The sequence below is a fragment of the Aplysia californica genome, unplaced genomic scaffold (assembly GCF_000002075.1).
Source record: "Aplysia californica isolate F4 #8 unplaced genomic scaffold, AplCal3.0 scaffold00392, whole genome shotgun sequence".
In the NCBI taxonomy this organism is placed as follows: domain Eukaryota; kingdom Metazoa; phylum Mollusca; class Gastropoda; order Aplysiida; family Aplysiidae; genus Aplysia; species Aplysia californica.
In genome coordinates this window covers 115,352-128,539 of record NW_004797662.1, presented here as the reverse complement: position 1 = coordinate 128,539, position 13,188 = coordinate 115,352, and the positions used below count along the sequence as shown (strand labels likewise).

The 13,188-nt window shown below is 40.1% G+C and overlaps 1 protein-coding gene across 1 annotated transcript; it reads left to right on the top strand.

Moving 5' to 3' along the window:
• Positions 1-667: 667 nt before the first annotated feature.
• LOC101845182 (m7GpppX diphosphatase) lies at positions 668-13,188 on the top strand. The gene is made up of 4 exons (XM_005103836.3): positions 668-1,285; positions 8,225-8,370; positions 10,131-10,355; positions 12,171-13,188. Exons 1-4 carry the CDS (start codon positions 862-864, stop codon positions 12,438-12,440), a joined length of 1,065 nt encoding a protein of 354 aa, XP_005103893.1. The 5' UTR covers positions 668-861; the 3' UTR covers positions 12,441-13,188.

Below are 13,188 nucleotides of genomic sequence, written 5' to 3'. Positions count from 1 at the left end.
CAGCTGCAGCAGCAGCAGCATCAACAACAACAACAACAACAACAACAACAACAACAACGACAACAACAAAACAAATAACAACAGCAGCAACAGAACTTGAGTCTTATCATGCACATGGAATGGACTAACAGATATTCAATTTCTCGTCAAAAACAGAGTTTGAAGCCCTGCACGTTAATCAGATTAATTTTTGATACGCTGTAATTACATGTATTGAGAAGAGATTCGGAGTTAAGTTATGCGCTCGTTTAATACAATTTGAGAGAGCAGTGTAATAGTTCTGACACTGCAAAATGACCCCCCCCCCCAAAGAAAAAAATTAAAAGAATATTATGTAATTATTCCTAGGTTAGCCTGCAACACCCTTCAAACCTGCCCTAATTTAGGGTCTTATTCATATATATTCCATTTATTCTCCTGGAACACGTTAATTAACCGATCTTTTGCGTGAAGTATGATAGTGAAAGATTCCATTTAAATAAAGCCTGCATTTTGGAGGTGTACATCTTTATCATGATTTTGAAAGTTAGTTTAATTTATTTTAAAATTATTTTTAAAATTTTTAATGAGAATATTTTAATATCCACTTTATGTGGTCGATGCTGAGACCAGTAGACTGAATCGATGCACGGACATTCACCGGAATAACTCAAGTCCAGCTACTCTGATAAAATTCGTTTGTTGCTAAAACGCGCCCGCTGACTGCTGGCTGGTGTGAAAGCCTTGGAAGATTTGAGAGGAGTTTCCGAGAAAAAAAAACGAACCCGATACGTTTTAGTGCTTTTGCAGATATTGTGTTAACATTTCACCTTGTTTATTTGTATCCTTTTAGATGTAAAAGGAAAAGTAATACTGGCCTTTATGTCTTCTCCAGATTCCCAAACTCCGGCAGTCAATGAGTCCAATGCTAATGATAAACCAGCACTGAAAGAAAGAGAAGCGAAGAAAAGAAAACTTAGTGGTGATGAGAGTGAAATGCTAGCAAGTTCATCCAGCAACATGTCAGCATTTAAAGAATTCAAACTGATAAAAGTGTTGCGAGAAGATGACCGGCATAAGCTCATCAATCTTCATGGTTCTTTGCCACTGAAAAAGAGTGATGATGACTCTGGCTCTGGGCCTGTGGACTCAAATTCAGAAGAATCAGATGCTGTTGTGGTGTTAGAAAGAAAACCTTTTGACCCCACAAGTATTGAAGAGTGTATTCGGCAAACCAAGACTAAAGAAACTCTTCACAATGATATATACAGCACTTTTGAAATATTCTCAACTCCAAATAAAGCAGGTAATTTGTCTTCATGATGTCTACTGTAGGGCCTATATTTGTAGCCTCCTCTATATGGCCTAGGGTAGATTGTCTAACTCAGACTTCGACCGTGTTCAAACTCCGACCGAAATCGAAACCTGTCTTCATTCGACTATAATAAAGTCAGATTTGGTTGCTTTTGCATTTTAAAAAATGAAGTGACTATTCGGACTCGTCCGAATATGAAAAAATGTTATTCGGGCTCTGATTCTTGTCCAGCATGACATCACTTCCGACTTCCTGTGACTCGTGACTCCGGCTTCCTGTCCTGCCTCACTCGTGACTCGCCTCAGGCTGGGTAGAGACCGGGATCACTTCGGGCAAAATGGCGTTAAATTGTGCAGGAGCCGAGTTTTTATTTTATGATGAATTTGAGTCCGGCCTGAAAAGTTACAGCGCTTCTAATAAATAGATGTTTATTTGTCAAGAGGTCATCAGAAGCAATTAAAGATGGCTCGTTAGCGTGTGTCGGGGTCGGATGGGCGGCCTGCACACGTGTGGCTGTGTGTGCGTGTCGGGGAGGGGGGGGGGCACTACCGGTCCGGGTGTTGAACGTCGCATACGCGTCAGTCTCTCTCCCCCCCCCCCCCGACAACTGATCATTATTACAATAATAAGGCTAGTCTTGACATAGATCTACGTATGAATTGTGCGCTGGTCTATGGAATCAAAAGTTGCCGTATGCTCAGCTCTACACAGCAACACAACTTTTTCTTGGTAAACAATCAAGATGACACAGGCTTGTGTATTTGAACGAATCGGTCTTTTTTTTTTTTACACAGCTCATAATATGCAGGTGCCAGGTGGTCTGCTAATCTTCAATTTTACCTTTTTCTACAACAAAGAAAGTGGGAAACATGGGGGGTGGGGGGCGTATCAATGAGGCGGCGGGCATTGGATCGGCAGAAAAGGTGTGGGGGAAACTAAAAAATGGTGGAAAATTGGAAGCACTGAACGATAGATCTATAGAACGAATACACTTCCTTTTTTTCCGGACCCGAGTCCGAATAACATTTTTCCACGAGTCCGAATAAGATTTTTTTTTATTCGGATCGAGTCCGAATATGGAAAAATGTTATTCGGACTCGAGTCCGAATAATGACGGCCTTAAAAAAATCTGGCAATGGCAGGGGAACAAACTTCTGCAAGCTTTTGAACCAATCAAAACATCCTGGTGGTGCGTTCTTCTTAGAGGCGGCAACTCCAAAATGAAGGTTCTTTGGAGGAGTGCTCGATTTTGGTGTATTTTTCTCTATTTTTTTTGTTCTGGCCTTTTTGGCTAGGTCTGGGGAAATGGCAAAAAGGTGAGTATCATCATGTCATGTAAACTTATGTGGATAATAATCAGCACATAACTTATTTTATACAGGTACTGGTTATGAAATATAACCATTTTATGGGCTTATGATTATGGGATTGTGTGCTAACTTTTGCCTTTTATACTCAAAATAAAATTAAAGTGGTTGGAGTTAAAACAATAGATTTTTAAGGTGGTTTTAACTCCGACCACATCTGGGTAGTTTGGGCCTCGGCGAGGCTAGACTGGAGGCTACGTTATTCTATGCCTAGATTCTCAATTTCTTGACCACACTTTGATGATTATGATGATACTGCTGATGATGATGATGATAAATGTTGGTGGAAGTGAGGCTGTTGCTGTAATGATGATGTTGATGGTGGTGGGTGGAGTGTTGGTGCTGATGAGGGGTGGTAATGATTGATGATGATGTGGTGGTTGTGGCGGTGGTGGCAGTCGAGATGGTGGTGGTGGTTGTGTTAAAAAGTTTGTGTGGTGATAATGTGTGATGGCGTTTACCCCTTTAAAATTCAACTTAGACCTACCTAGGTTTCTTCCTTTTGCAGATCAACCGTAACTAGGTCTAAACCAACGAAACCAAAACGTCCATACCAGGAGTATCTGCAGCCACCCAACAAGAGGCTGTGAAGGCAGTAAAGTCCGGTTAGTCATTTGGAAAGGCATCTCTAAACGTGAATGGGAAAATTCAGTTCAAACATGGCAGGAAGTGTGATTTGCCCTTTGAAATCGAAAGGAGCATTGTGGATGGGACGCTTTGCGCTCAAAAAGCTGGTTTCCCGTACACAAAGAGAAAATTTCTCGCCATGTTGGGACTCTTAGTACGACGCTTAAAAATCTGACGGCCCGAATTAAAAATGGAGTGCCAACAAATAACTACTGGCAGAGCCTTGTCAAGCGTTACCCTGAACTAACCTTGAGACTTGCGAAAGCTCTACCTCAAACACGAATTGCGATGCTCTACAAGGAGGTCGTTGGAAATTATTTCGATGACGTAGAGGCTCTGATAGCTAGGCTCGGTCTGCAAGAGAAGCCACAAAATGTACGGAATTGTGATGAAACAGGCATAGCTTTTGCTCACAGGCCAATAAAAGTAATTGCAGCCAAAGGGATTCGCAGTGTATCTGCACAAACGTCACAGACCCGTGATAAGATCACAGTTTTTGTCACGGCCCATGCAGCTGGTCAGCTGTGCACCGGATGCTCATAGTTAAGGGGAAGACTCAAAGATCTGTCGACAGCAATAGAGTCGAAGATGCGCCAAAAGATACAGTATGGACGTTTTAAGTGGGTGGATGGATGAACTGCTGGGTTTCCTGTGGTTCACCAAAGTTTTTCTCAAACATTGCGGGCCTGAAAGGCCACAGTCGTTACTCCTCGACAGCCACAGTTCTCATGAAGTGGTCGAGATGCTGGAAAAGGCCAGGGATGAAAATATACACATCATGGCCTTACCCCTGCGCACGATTCACCGCCTTCCGCCCCTTGACAGGTTTGTGTTTAGGCAGTTCAAGGTTCGATATATACCACCATCTGCACTGATTTCATGAGTCTTCATCCGCATAATCTGATCAATGAAGCCAGCAGGACCAAACTCTTCACCCAGACATGGATGGACACCATGATACCCAACACCCTCAAAAAAGCCTTTAAAGCTACAGGGATCTACCCCTTGACAAAACCGTCTTGCAAGACATTGACGACAATCCAGCTGAGGCTCTTGACAGGCAAGTCGCCCCAGTCACACCTGACACAGCAGATCTTCTCTAAGTTTCTGTGAAGGATGACACAGCTGACATGCCCCCTGCCACAATCCAGGGTTGGTGATTTTTTTTTTTTTTTAAACCAACAATTTAAAAAATCAATTTTTGTAAATTTAAATCAGATTTTAAAAATTTAAATTGGATTTTTAAAATTGGATTTTTTAAAAATAAATGTCGACACAGTTTGGAATTTTAAGTGGCTAAAAGTATGTTCTTTTAGAGCAAAATGCATTGTCTTTATTTATTTTAAGTAATGATTAATTTAAGCAACTTCAAAAGAAAGCCTTAATCTGCAATATCAGTGAAGTATTCATGGCTACAGACTAAAAAATGAAGAAAATGTCAGTCTAAAAGGAAGTGGGGTAATTATGCATAGATAAACTTGCATTTTATTACAGCCTGTGTGTGTTTGCCGCGCTTGTGTTTGTCTTTTTTTTTTTTTATGCTAATTTCAATCATGAAAAAAAAGTAAATTGAATACTGTATTATTGTGTTTATTTTCAAAACCTTCAACCCCAAACAACTCAATGGATAATTTCAATATGATCTTAATTGTTGGTTATTGTAATACTGTTAAATTAATATCATATGAAAGTAGTGATTTACTATCAAAATTCGTTCAGTTGCCATTTTGTTCCTTGCAATAATATCTGAATTATTATTTTTGATACATTGTTTGTGATTTATATGTTAAGGTTTTTATTCTCCTCAGTCACTATTGTTTTGATCTGACATTCAATAAATCATTACGTTTACAGTTTATAAATCTAGACATTTCCTTAGTCTGAGTGTGGGTGTGTTTGTGTGTGTGTGTGTGTGTGCGCGCGCGCGCTTGTGTTTGTCTAATTTTAAAAAATTGTTAATTTCAATTATGAAAAAAAAAGTAAATTGAATAATGTATTATTTTACAGTGACAGGGGAGAAAAGCAGATTATATTAGTCTACTAAACCTTGTATTTGTTTTATAAAACCAAGGAAAGGCATTCTGGATGTTTAAATATATAAAAACTGAATAAATATTTATTTTTAAAAAAGTGATTTAAATCACAATCACAACTGAAAACCCCCGTGCCACAGACCTGGATTTCAGTATTCAAGAACTGACGCTGTGACGGTGGTCGATGATGTCACCGAGTTTGCAGCCCTCCCCCTGGGGACTACAGATTCCCATTTGAATTGCCAGAGGGACTTTGGGAAGTTGTGAATTGTCCTCACACTGCGCTCTGTCCGGAAACTAAACAAGACTTGTTGTCTCCAGCACTGGAGTTAAGTGGTATTTCTGAGAGTGGTGAGGCTGATAAACCTATGGAAGAGATCCATGGGAGTACACTTACACCTGGCACCTGGTGTGACTTGGTTAGAGGAAGGAAACCAGCCGACGCCTAAAATGGGAAGTGATGAAGGTGCCATGAAGTCAAGCCTAAATGAACCCAAGGAGGAAATGTCAATGGCCACTTCAGAGACCCACACTGAAGCGTGCTGGAATACAACTTTAACAGAGCTGATCAGTATTCCAATGTCTCAACCAAACACTTTGACTCCCAAGTCATCATGTCGAATAACTTCTCATAGTCTTTTGACATCAGATGAAGTTATCTCTCTCAAACAAGAACAAAAAAGAATTAAAGAAGCAAAGGAAGAAGGCAAACTGAAATGAAAACTTGAAAGAGAATTTTAAAAAGCCAATTAACAAGCAGCAACAAACAAGACACAGGCAAAAAAGAGAATACAAAACACTTAATTAATTGATTAATCATATCACATTTTGTTTATTCACATTCCTGACCTCATACTCATGCTTTCAGTCAAAGTCAAAATTCATGTTAGTCACTGAACAGAGGGTCACTGAGTTTGTATCCAGTTTAATTGAATGTGAAGAAAAAAGAATTGTATTATACTTGCAAAAGTAAACATTGAACTTTTAAAAAATGTTTTTTTCTTCATATATAATGTTTGTCTTACATGTTTGTCTTGTACTGGTGTTTTTGTTGTTGCTGGTGGTGATGAAGATAAAATGATGATGATGACGACAATGATAATGATGATGATGATGACAAAAATGTTGCTTTCAATGGTAGCAGTAGTAGTAGTAGTGATTTTGGTGCTGCTGCTGGTGGTGGTGGTGGTGGAGAAGCTGAAAAAGACAGTTTAGGCCTAGCCTAGGGGCTCTACACCATTAGGGGGGAAATGGGTCAAAGTTAGAACCATTGTAGACGAAGTTACAACACTGCGTTCGGATTTAAAACATGTGGTCGGTGTTAGAACATTGTACAGGTCGGAGTTAGAGCAACCGTGGTTGGAGTTAGACAGACTGGTGTGTGTTCCTTTTTTAAACTTTTTATGAACGAACCTCATAGACCATTACCATGTGATTGCACATAGCCAATGAGAAGACCATTAGAGGTTGGGTTATGGTGGCCTGACCTCAATTCGATCGACTGATATAAAATTGGAAGCAAGAAAGCGATGAGGGAACCGAAATCGGTCAGAGCTAAGACTATCTTCCCTTAACCATAGCTTTCTAGCTGTAATAGATGATTACAAATTTTACAAGTAGTAATTGGGTTTCTTAAAATGAGTCTGTCTAATGAGCAATGCAGTAGACAGAGATCTTTTTTAAAAAGTTTTTGCACACTGTAAGGCGCTCTGAATACAGCTGAGGTAACTACTTTTTTCGTTATATTGCTGAAACTGAAAGTAATATAATATACAAAAACGCTCTTCTTGCTGGCGCCCATGAGTTCCTGCCATGACAGCTAAGGCAATCCCCTGTCATGTAAAGAGCCTTTCAAAAGAAAAACCTTTGACGGTTTAGTTTGAGAAACCCATGCTTTGCCACATTTTTCTGAAAACTTTTTTTTTTCATAAATCCCTTACTGCAGATCTTTCACCGTCACATCTTTTCGATGTGAGGATTGGACTCTACATTTAAAGTTACAGTCCAATCCTTGCATCGAAAAGATATGTGATGGAGAAAGATCTGTGGTCACGGAAAAGCAAAAAAATTGATTTTAGAAAAATGAGGCATACAGGTTTCTTGCACTGAATTGTTGAGATGTGATACAGCTAGGAATTGAACACCTATGGCGACGAGTTTCCCTTTCTTCTTTAGAAATATATATGAAATGTAGACTTGCAATAGCTGAGGAATAGAGAAAGTTGTTTTGGAAGAAAAGGAAGAGAAACTCCTGTGATGATGTAATTGCCGTAACTCAAACAAAGTCTTGAAGGGAAGAGCTCATTTCTATAAAAGAGCTTCTTACCGCCATCAAGCAAACCATTCTTCCACTAAGAAATTTACATTTTGTTTCAAATTACAAACAGTTGGAAATTTTACTTTTAGTTTTGTTCATATTCTTGTTGATGTCAAGAAGTGAAATGCTTACATTTTAAATTAGTTCCATAATCCAGTGTGGATATGATTCAGTCTTCCAGTCATGATCACTTCTTAAATTTTAAGGTAACAAGAAGGTCTATTTTGGCGGGAGTAAATTTAATTTTTAAAATTATGACTAACTGGGAGTGGGAGCACAATATTCTACCTTTTAACACTTTGCCTCCACGGGACGGCGATCGGCGACGGTAAGAATTAAGAAGCCGTACCTTTTCCCCACGGGATGCTGATCGACGCCGATGTGATATAGCGTGTACCGCACCTGTATACCTGGTCTGTGGGGATAAGTTTTGCGAGCTCTGCGCACTCTGTGGGTGGAAAGTGTTGAAGTAATTTGACTTTTAGTGGTTTTATTTTTTAATGCCCCTCTAATATTTGATAATAATAATGATGATGTAATAATGATAAGATTATAAAGATTTTGGTTTTATATATTTCCCCCACAGATATGAGAGCAACCTTAATATTTCCTGCAACAGAAAAGCATATATCAAAATATTCTGAACACCAACCCTTTATTGTCAACGAGACTCCTGACCTGTACAGGGATGTCACATTGCCATGCATAGAAGCCAGCAAGTTTAGCATTCAGGTAAAAGAGCTTTTGATGTCAACTCAGAACTACTTACCTTACCTGGGTGAAGTTTATAGTCTACCACATCATGTACTGATGTTGATGGACAACTTTCATTTCCTTGGTGGGGTTTTCATTTTCCTTCCAATGCTGTTTTAGAACTTTAACGCAACTCTGTTATGCTATGACTGTTATGACAGACTGAGAAATTAAAAGATCTTTGTCCTTCTATTCACTCGTAACAGCTCTGATAAAGTTCTAAATTAATCACTTTTTATAGCATAAAAGACTCTGGTCGTAGGTTTAACACCCTTTTCAACACTGTTAGGTTATTTAAATGGCGGGACCTCCGAATTTAATGACCATCTCAGATATGACTGAGCTGAATTGGCAGAGAACCTTGAAAACTCCCCAGAAAACCCTATTGAGGATTCAAACCAGGACCATCCGCTCCGCAGTCCAACATGGTACCAACTGAGCTAATAGTGTGCCTCTCGTCCAGAGACTAGGATCAGGGTGTATTATACCAGAGCACCTTTGAGAAAGGCATATTTGGTTGTAGAACATCCAGACTGATACAATCCAACCAATTAAAATGCAGTGTCAAATCATGATACTCAATTTCCTAAATAAAATAGCTACTACGCTGGGTGTCTTGGGTCGTTTATTCTAAGTATTGTTACATTGGTAACCTGACAGTTAGACCACTGGAGTGGCAACTAAAGTAATGGGTTTGATTCCTAGTGAAGACATTGTGTCCTTGGGAAACACACTTTGCACATGTTTTCTCACTTCCTTAAGGTGAATATAATATGGGTGTCTGGCTAAGACAAAATGGGAGGTCTTATCAGTACATTTTGAGGGTCTGTGAAATAGCAGATGGCACTGAATACCTTCAAGGACGCTGAGAGTGTTGGAAAATGTTATACAATTGGACAGGGGTAACATTAATGAACTGTGCAGTGCAGAGAGCCTTATTTTGCATAGAGGTACATTTTTATATGCTTTTTACTTATGCAATCTATCTGCTGTTATTATTGTATTGAGTGAAACTTTTGGCTCATAGTCACTTGTTTTAGGTACCGTACACTATGTTTCCTTTCTGTTGTTTGAACTTAAAGTACTGCTGAGCCCTTGAAAATTAGTGAGGTATGGAATTGTCTCACTCCTGGAACTGTAGAATGTTCATTTTGTTAAGTAGAAGGTTAATGCCCATTTGCAATGCTGCTGTAAAAGTTTAAACAGACAAGGCCTGAGATTTACCCAGTAGATAAACTGAGACAAGTGAATGGAGAGTCTTGAAAACTCTGATTCTGCCAACATATCATGTTCAAGTAGGCAATGCTGCCTCAGGAAGTAAGGCAGAGCAGCTGCGTAACAAAGAAAGTGTTGGATTGGAATCCTCAGAGTAAGAGATCAAGGGGAAGGCCACATGGAACCTGGAGAAAAGTCGCAGAGGATAATGTACGGAAAAGTAGGAAGGCATGGAATCGTATCAAGAACCTAGCCCAGGGTAGGGATAGGTGGAAAATGTTTGTTTGTGGCCTATACCCTGATGCATAGGAGAAAGGCAGTGATAATGATATTCTTGGGGATTTGAACCAGGGCTTTTTACACTGTTGTCCAGCATGAAGCAAACTGAACATATCAACTGCCTGTACATTACTTGCTGGTAGTGTTATCAGTCCACTGTTGTTTCATATGATTGATTTTTTTATTTCTAATGTTCTGTGGGATTTTGTTCACCACCAACTTTGCCTTTTTCAATTACTGTTTAGTGGGTCTACAACATTTTGGACAAGACCAAGGAGGCTGATCGCATTGTGACCGAGGATTCCGACCCCGAGACTGGCTTTGTGTTGATCCCAGACTTGAAATGGGATCGGCAGAAAATGGAGTCTCTTTACTTGGTCGCCATTGTCCACAAGCGAGGCTTGCGTTCTCTTCGAGATCTCACTGCAGAACACCTGCCATTGTTGAAAAATGTGCTTCAGAAAGGACAGGTATGTTTTAATTGAGTGTGTGTGGGTGTGTGTGTAACAGGTTCGTGGAGAGGGTCAATAATTAAGCAGCGTAAACATGGCCTCTCTGGCACTCGCGGCCTTCCAAGCACGTGGTATCGGTGAAATCGTGGTAATTCAGATTGCTGTTTCTTTGCTCTTTCGTTATAAAACACCAAATGCTGTACACCGTGTAAAAGTTCAGCTGTTCCTCGTTTCGTTGGTGTAAGTTGTTTATATGTGCGATTATTAGGAACTGGAAAATCGCAGAGGAAAGCGAAGCCCCTCGCTGTCGGAATGCGTGGTCGGCCGGTTAAAAAAAATGACATGCATGCTTTCAAATGCTTCGCGGAAGGATTGATGATTAAATATACCCATTTCATTGGCGGAGAACTGTAGAGCTTTGGACGAGCTTTTCCGTGGTATATTTTTGGCCTTTAACATATAAATAGAAAGCCTTTAAAAATACCGTCAAAGTTTTCAAATATCTTTTTTTACCCGAAATTTGTAAAATGCCGGCTCAAAGAGGAAACAAATAGAAAGATCAGTTCATTTTCTATTAGAATAAAGTAATCAGCTTGGAATTATTTTTCATCAATCCTTCCGCAACACTCGGAATGCGTGTGACCCCCCCACGCGGGGAGCTCTCGGTGCACTACAGGGCCAGTGAGGCGCCGGCCGAGTCAACACTCGGTGTTTTTGTCGAAATAATGACAGATCGTCGTGTTTGCTGTGATAAATACTGATTTGTAATAATCTTAGTCTTGAGAAAAATTAGGCTCCATATAATCTATGTTATAGTGATTGTACTCTGTTCATGTGGAGATGTTTGGTGCACTTGGTACTCTTTTATTATCTGTCAAACATGGGGTTGCAGCCAGTGAGCGACTTAAACAAATTTGATCAAATTTTAAATAGCTACCATTTTCTAAAAAATTGACTGAGATGTTAAAGAATGGTACCAAATTTCTCAGAAGATATAGGCCTTTCATATGGAACAGCTACATTTGGCCTGCAGCTTCTTTGAAAATTTAGTTTCTGGTACCTACAATAATGTCTGGTGTAAATAAATTTTCATTGTGTTTTTTATTTTGTGTTGTACTGTATGCTTCCCAGGAAGTTGAGATTGTTTCAAAATGCTGTTATGTTTGCTGGGGTAATAGATTGTAAAATGCAAAAAGCTTGCTGCTGAGTTGGAATTTGCACTGCTACACAAATGTCATTTTTTATTATTATTAATGGCTCAATATGGACACTGGGAGGTGGGAGACACTGGCGTGTAATCGCGACAAATGGAGACAGGCGCTGCGAGCTGGTCTCATCAGAGGTGAAGGCCGACTACGACAGGCTGCTGAGGACAAACACCGTCGTTGAAAGAACAGCCAGAGGCTACCAACGCAGAAAGACACCACTCACAAGTGCAGCCACCGCAACACGGACTGCCATTCCCGTGTGGGCCTGTTCAGCCACAGCAAGCGCTGCTCTCAAACCGTTAATCTCCTGCAGCGCAGATCCATAGTCTCCTGAGACTGAAGGATGCCATTCATTATTATTATTATTATTATAGCCTAATTATTGTTTAGTCTTTTTAAAATCAAACCAAGTCCTAATGACAATTTTCACTATGACTTTCGCGCTAGGGATCTTTAGCCTTTAGTCAAGACCAGATTTTTTTCTGTGCTTGTGGGTATGCCAAGTGGCCTACCATTTGTATTCTTTCTTTATCAATTCTTGTTATATTTCTCTAGCTTCTGGCCCTTGAGCATCTTATTTGTACTGTTTTTCTTTTTTCAAAACATGCTGTTTCATTTTCCCCAGGCTGCAATAAAGGAGCAGTTTGGTGTTGGCTCGGACAAGCTCCGGATCTACTTCCATTATCAGCCGTCATACTACCATCTGCACATCCACTTCTCGCACATCAGGTTCGATGCCCCGGGCACCGATGTGATGAGGGCACACTTGCTGTCGGATGTGATAGACAACCTGAGCATCAACCCCGACTTCTACAAGAAGAAAACCCTGTCCTACGTGGTGCGAGACAGCGACCAGCTGTACGAGGCATATGAAGATAATGGCTACTTTCAGTAGAGGTCGGAGTATGCATCATGTTGCAGTTGTTGTTTTTTTATTGTTTTGTTCTTTCTTGGATTTTGTGAAGCTAGATTCTGCCACTGATGAAAATGAAGAAGATGCAATTTTCTTGATTGTAACATGTTGATACAGACCTAGTTCGTGTAAAAAAAATTGTTGTTCGAGATGGATGATTGATTCTTAAAAGTTGGCCCTACTTTGATCTTTTGCTTTTACTTAACCCTTTCATTGCTAGGGTGTATGTGTTCCAAGTTCCTACTGTCTGCACTGATTCCCCTGTTAAGCTGGTTGGCCAGGACAGTAGTCTCATGTCTCAGTGTCAGTGGAGTCGCGGTCTGGATCCAGCCCACTTGTGACATATTTCGGACCCCAGGCCTTCAATAGTGTCACTTTCCTCATTCCAAACATTCCCTAGCTTACTCATAATTTTGAAAAACTTGCAAAAAGTGAAATTTTCTGCCTTCTTGAAAGACATTTTGGTGTTAACATTTTGCAAGAGCACTCAGTTGTCTGCAATACTAGACTTTTGTGTATCGATTGCTTCTCAGGCCTAGCAGTAAACTGATACTAGCAAATTTGGTACCGATAGGCGCCTGTTTTATTCCCAAAAATGAATCAACACTGTGCTTGTGGCTAAATCTCCGTACAGAAGAATTAGAGCCAGATAATTAGCGAGATGTACAGGTAATGTCAAATAGGCAACCAAGAATGGCAAACTTTGCCAACTTTCGTTGCGTCCATGGTA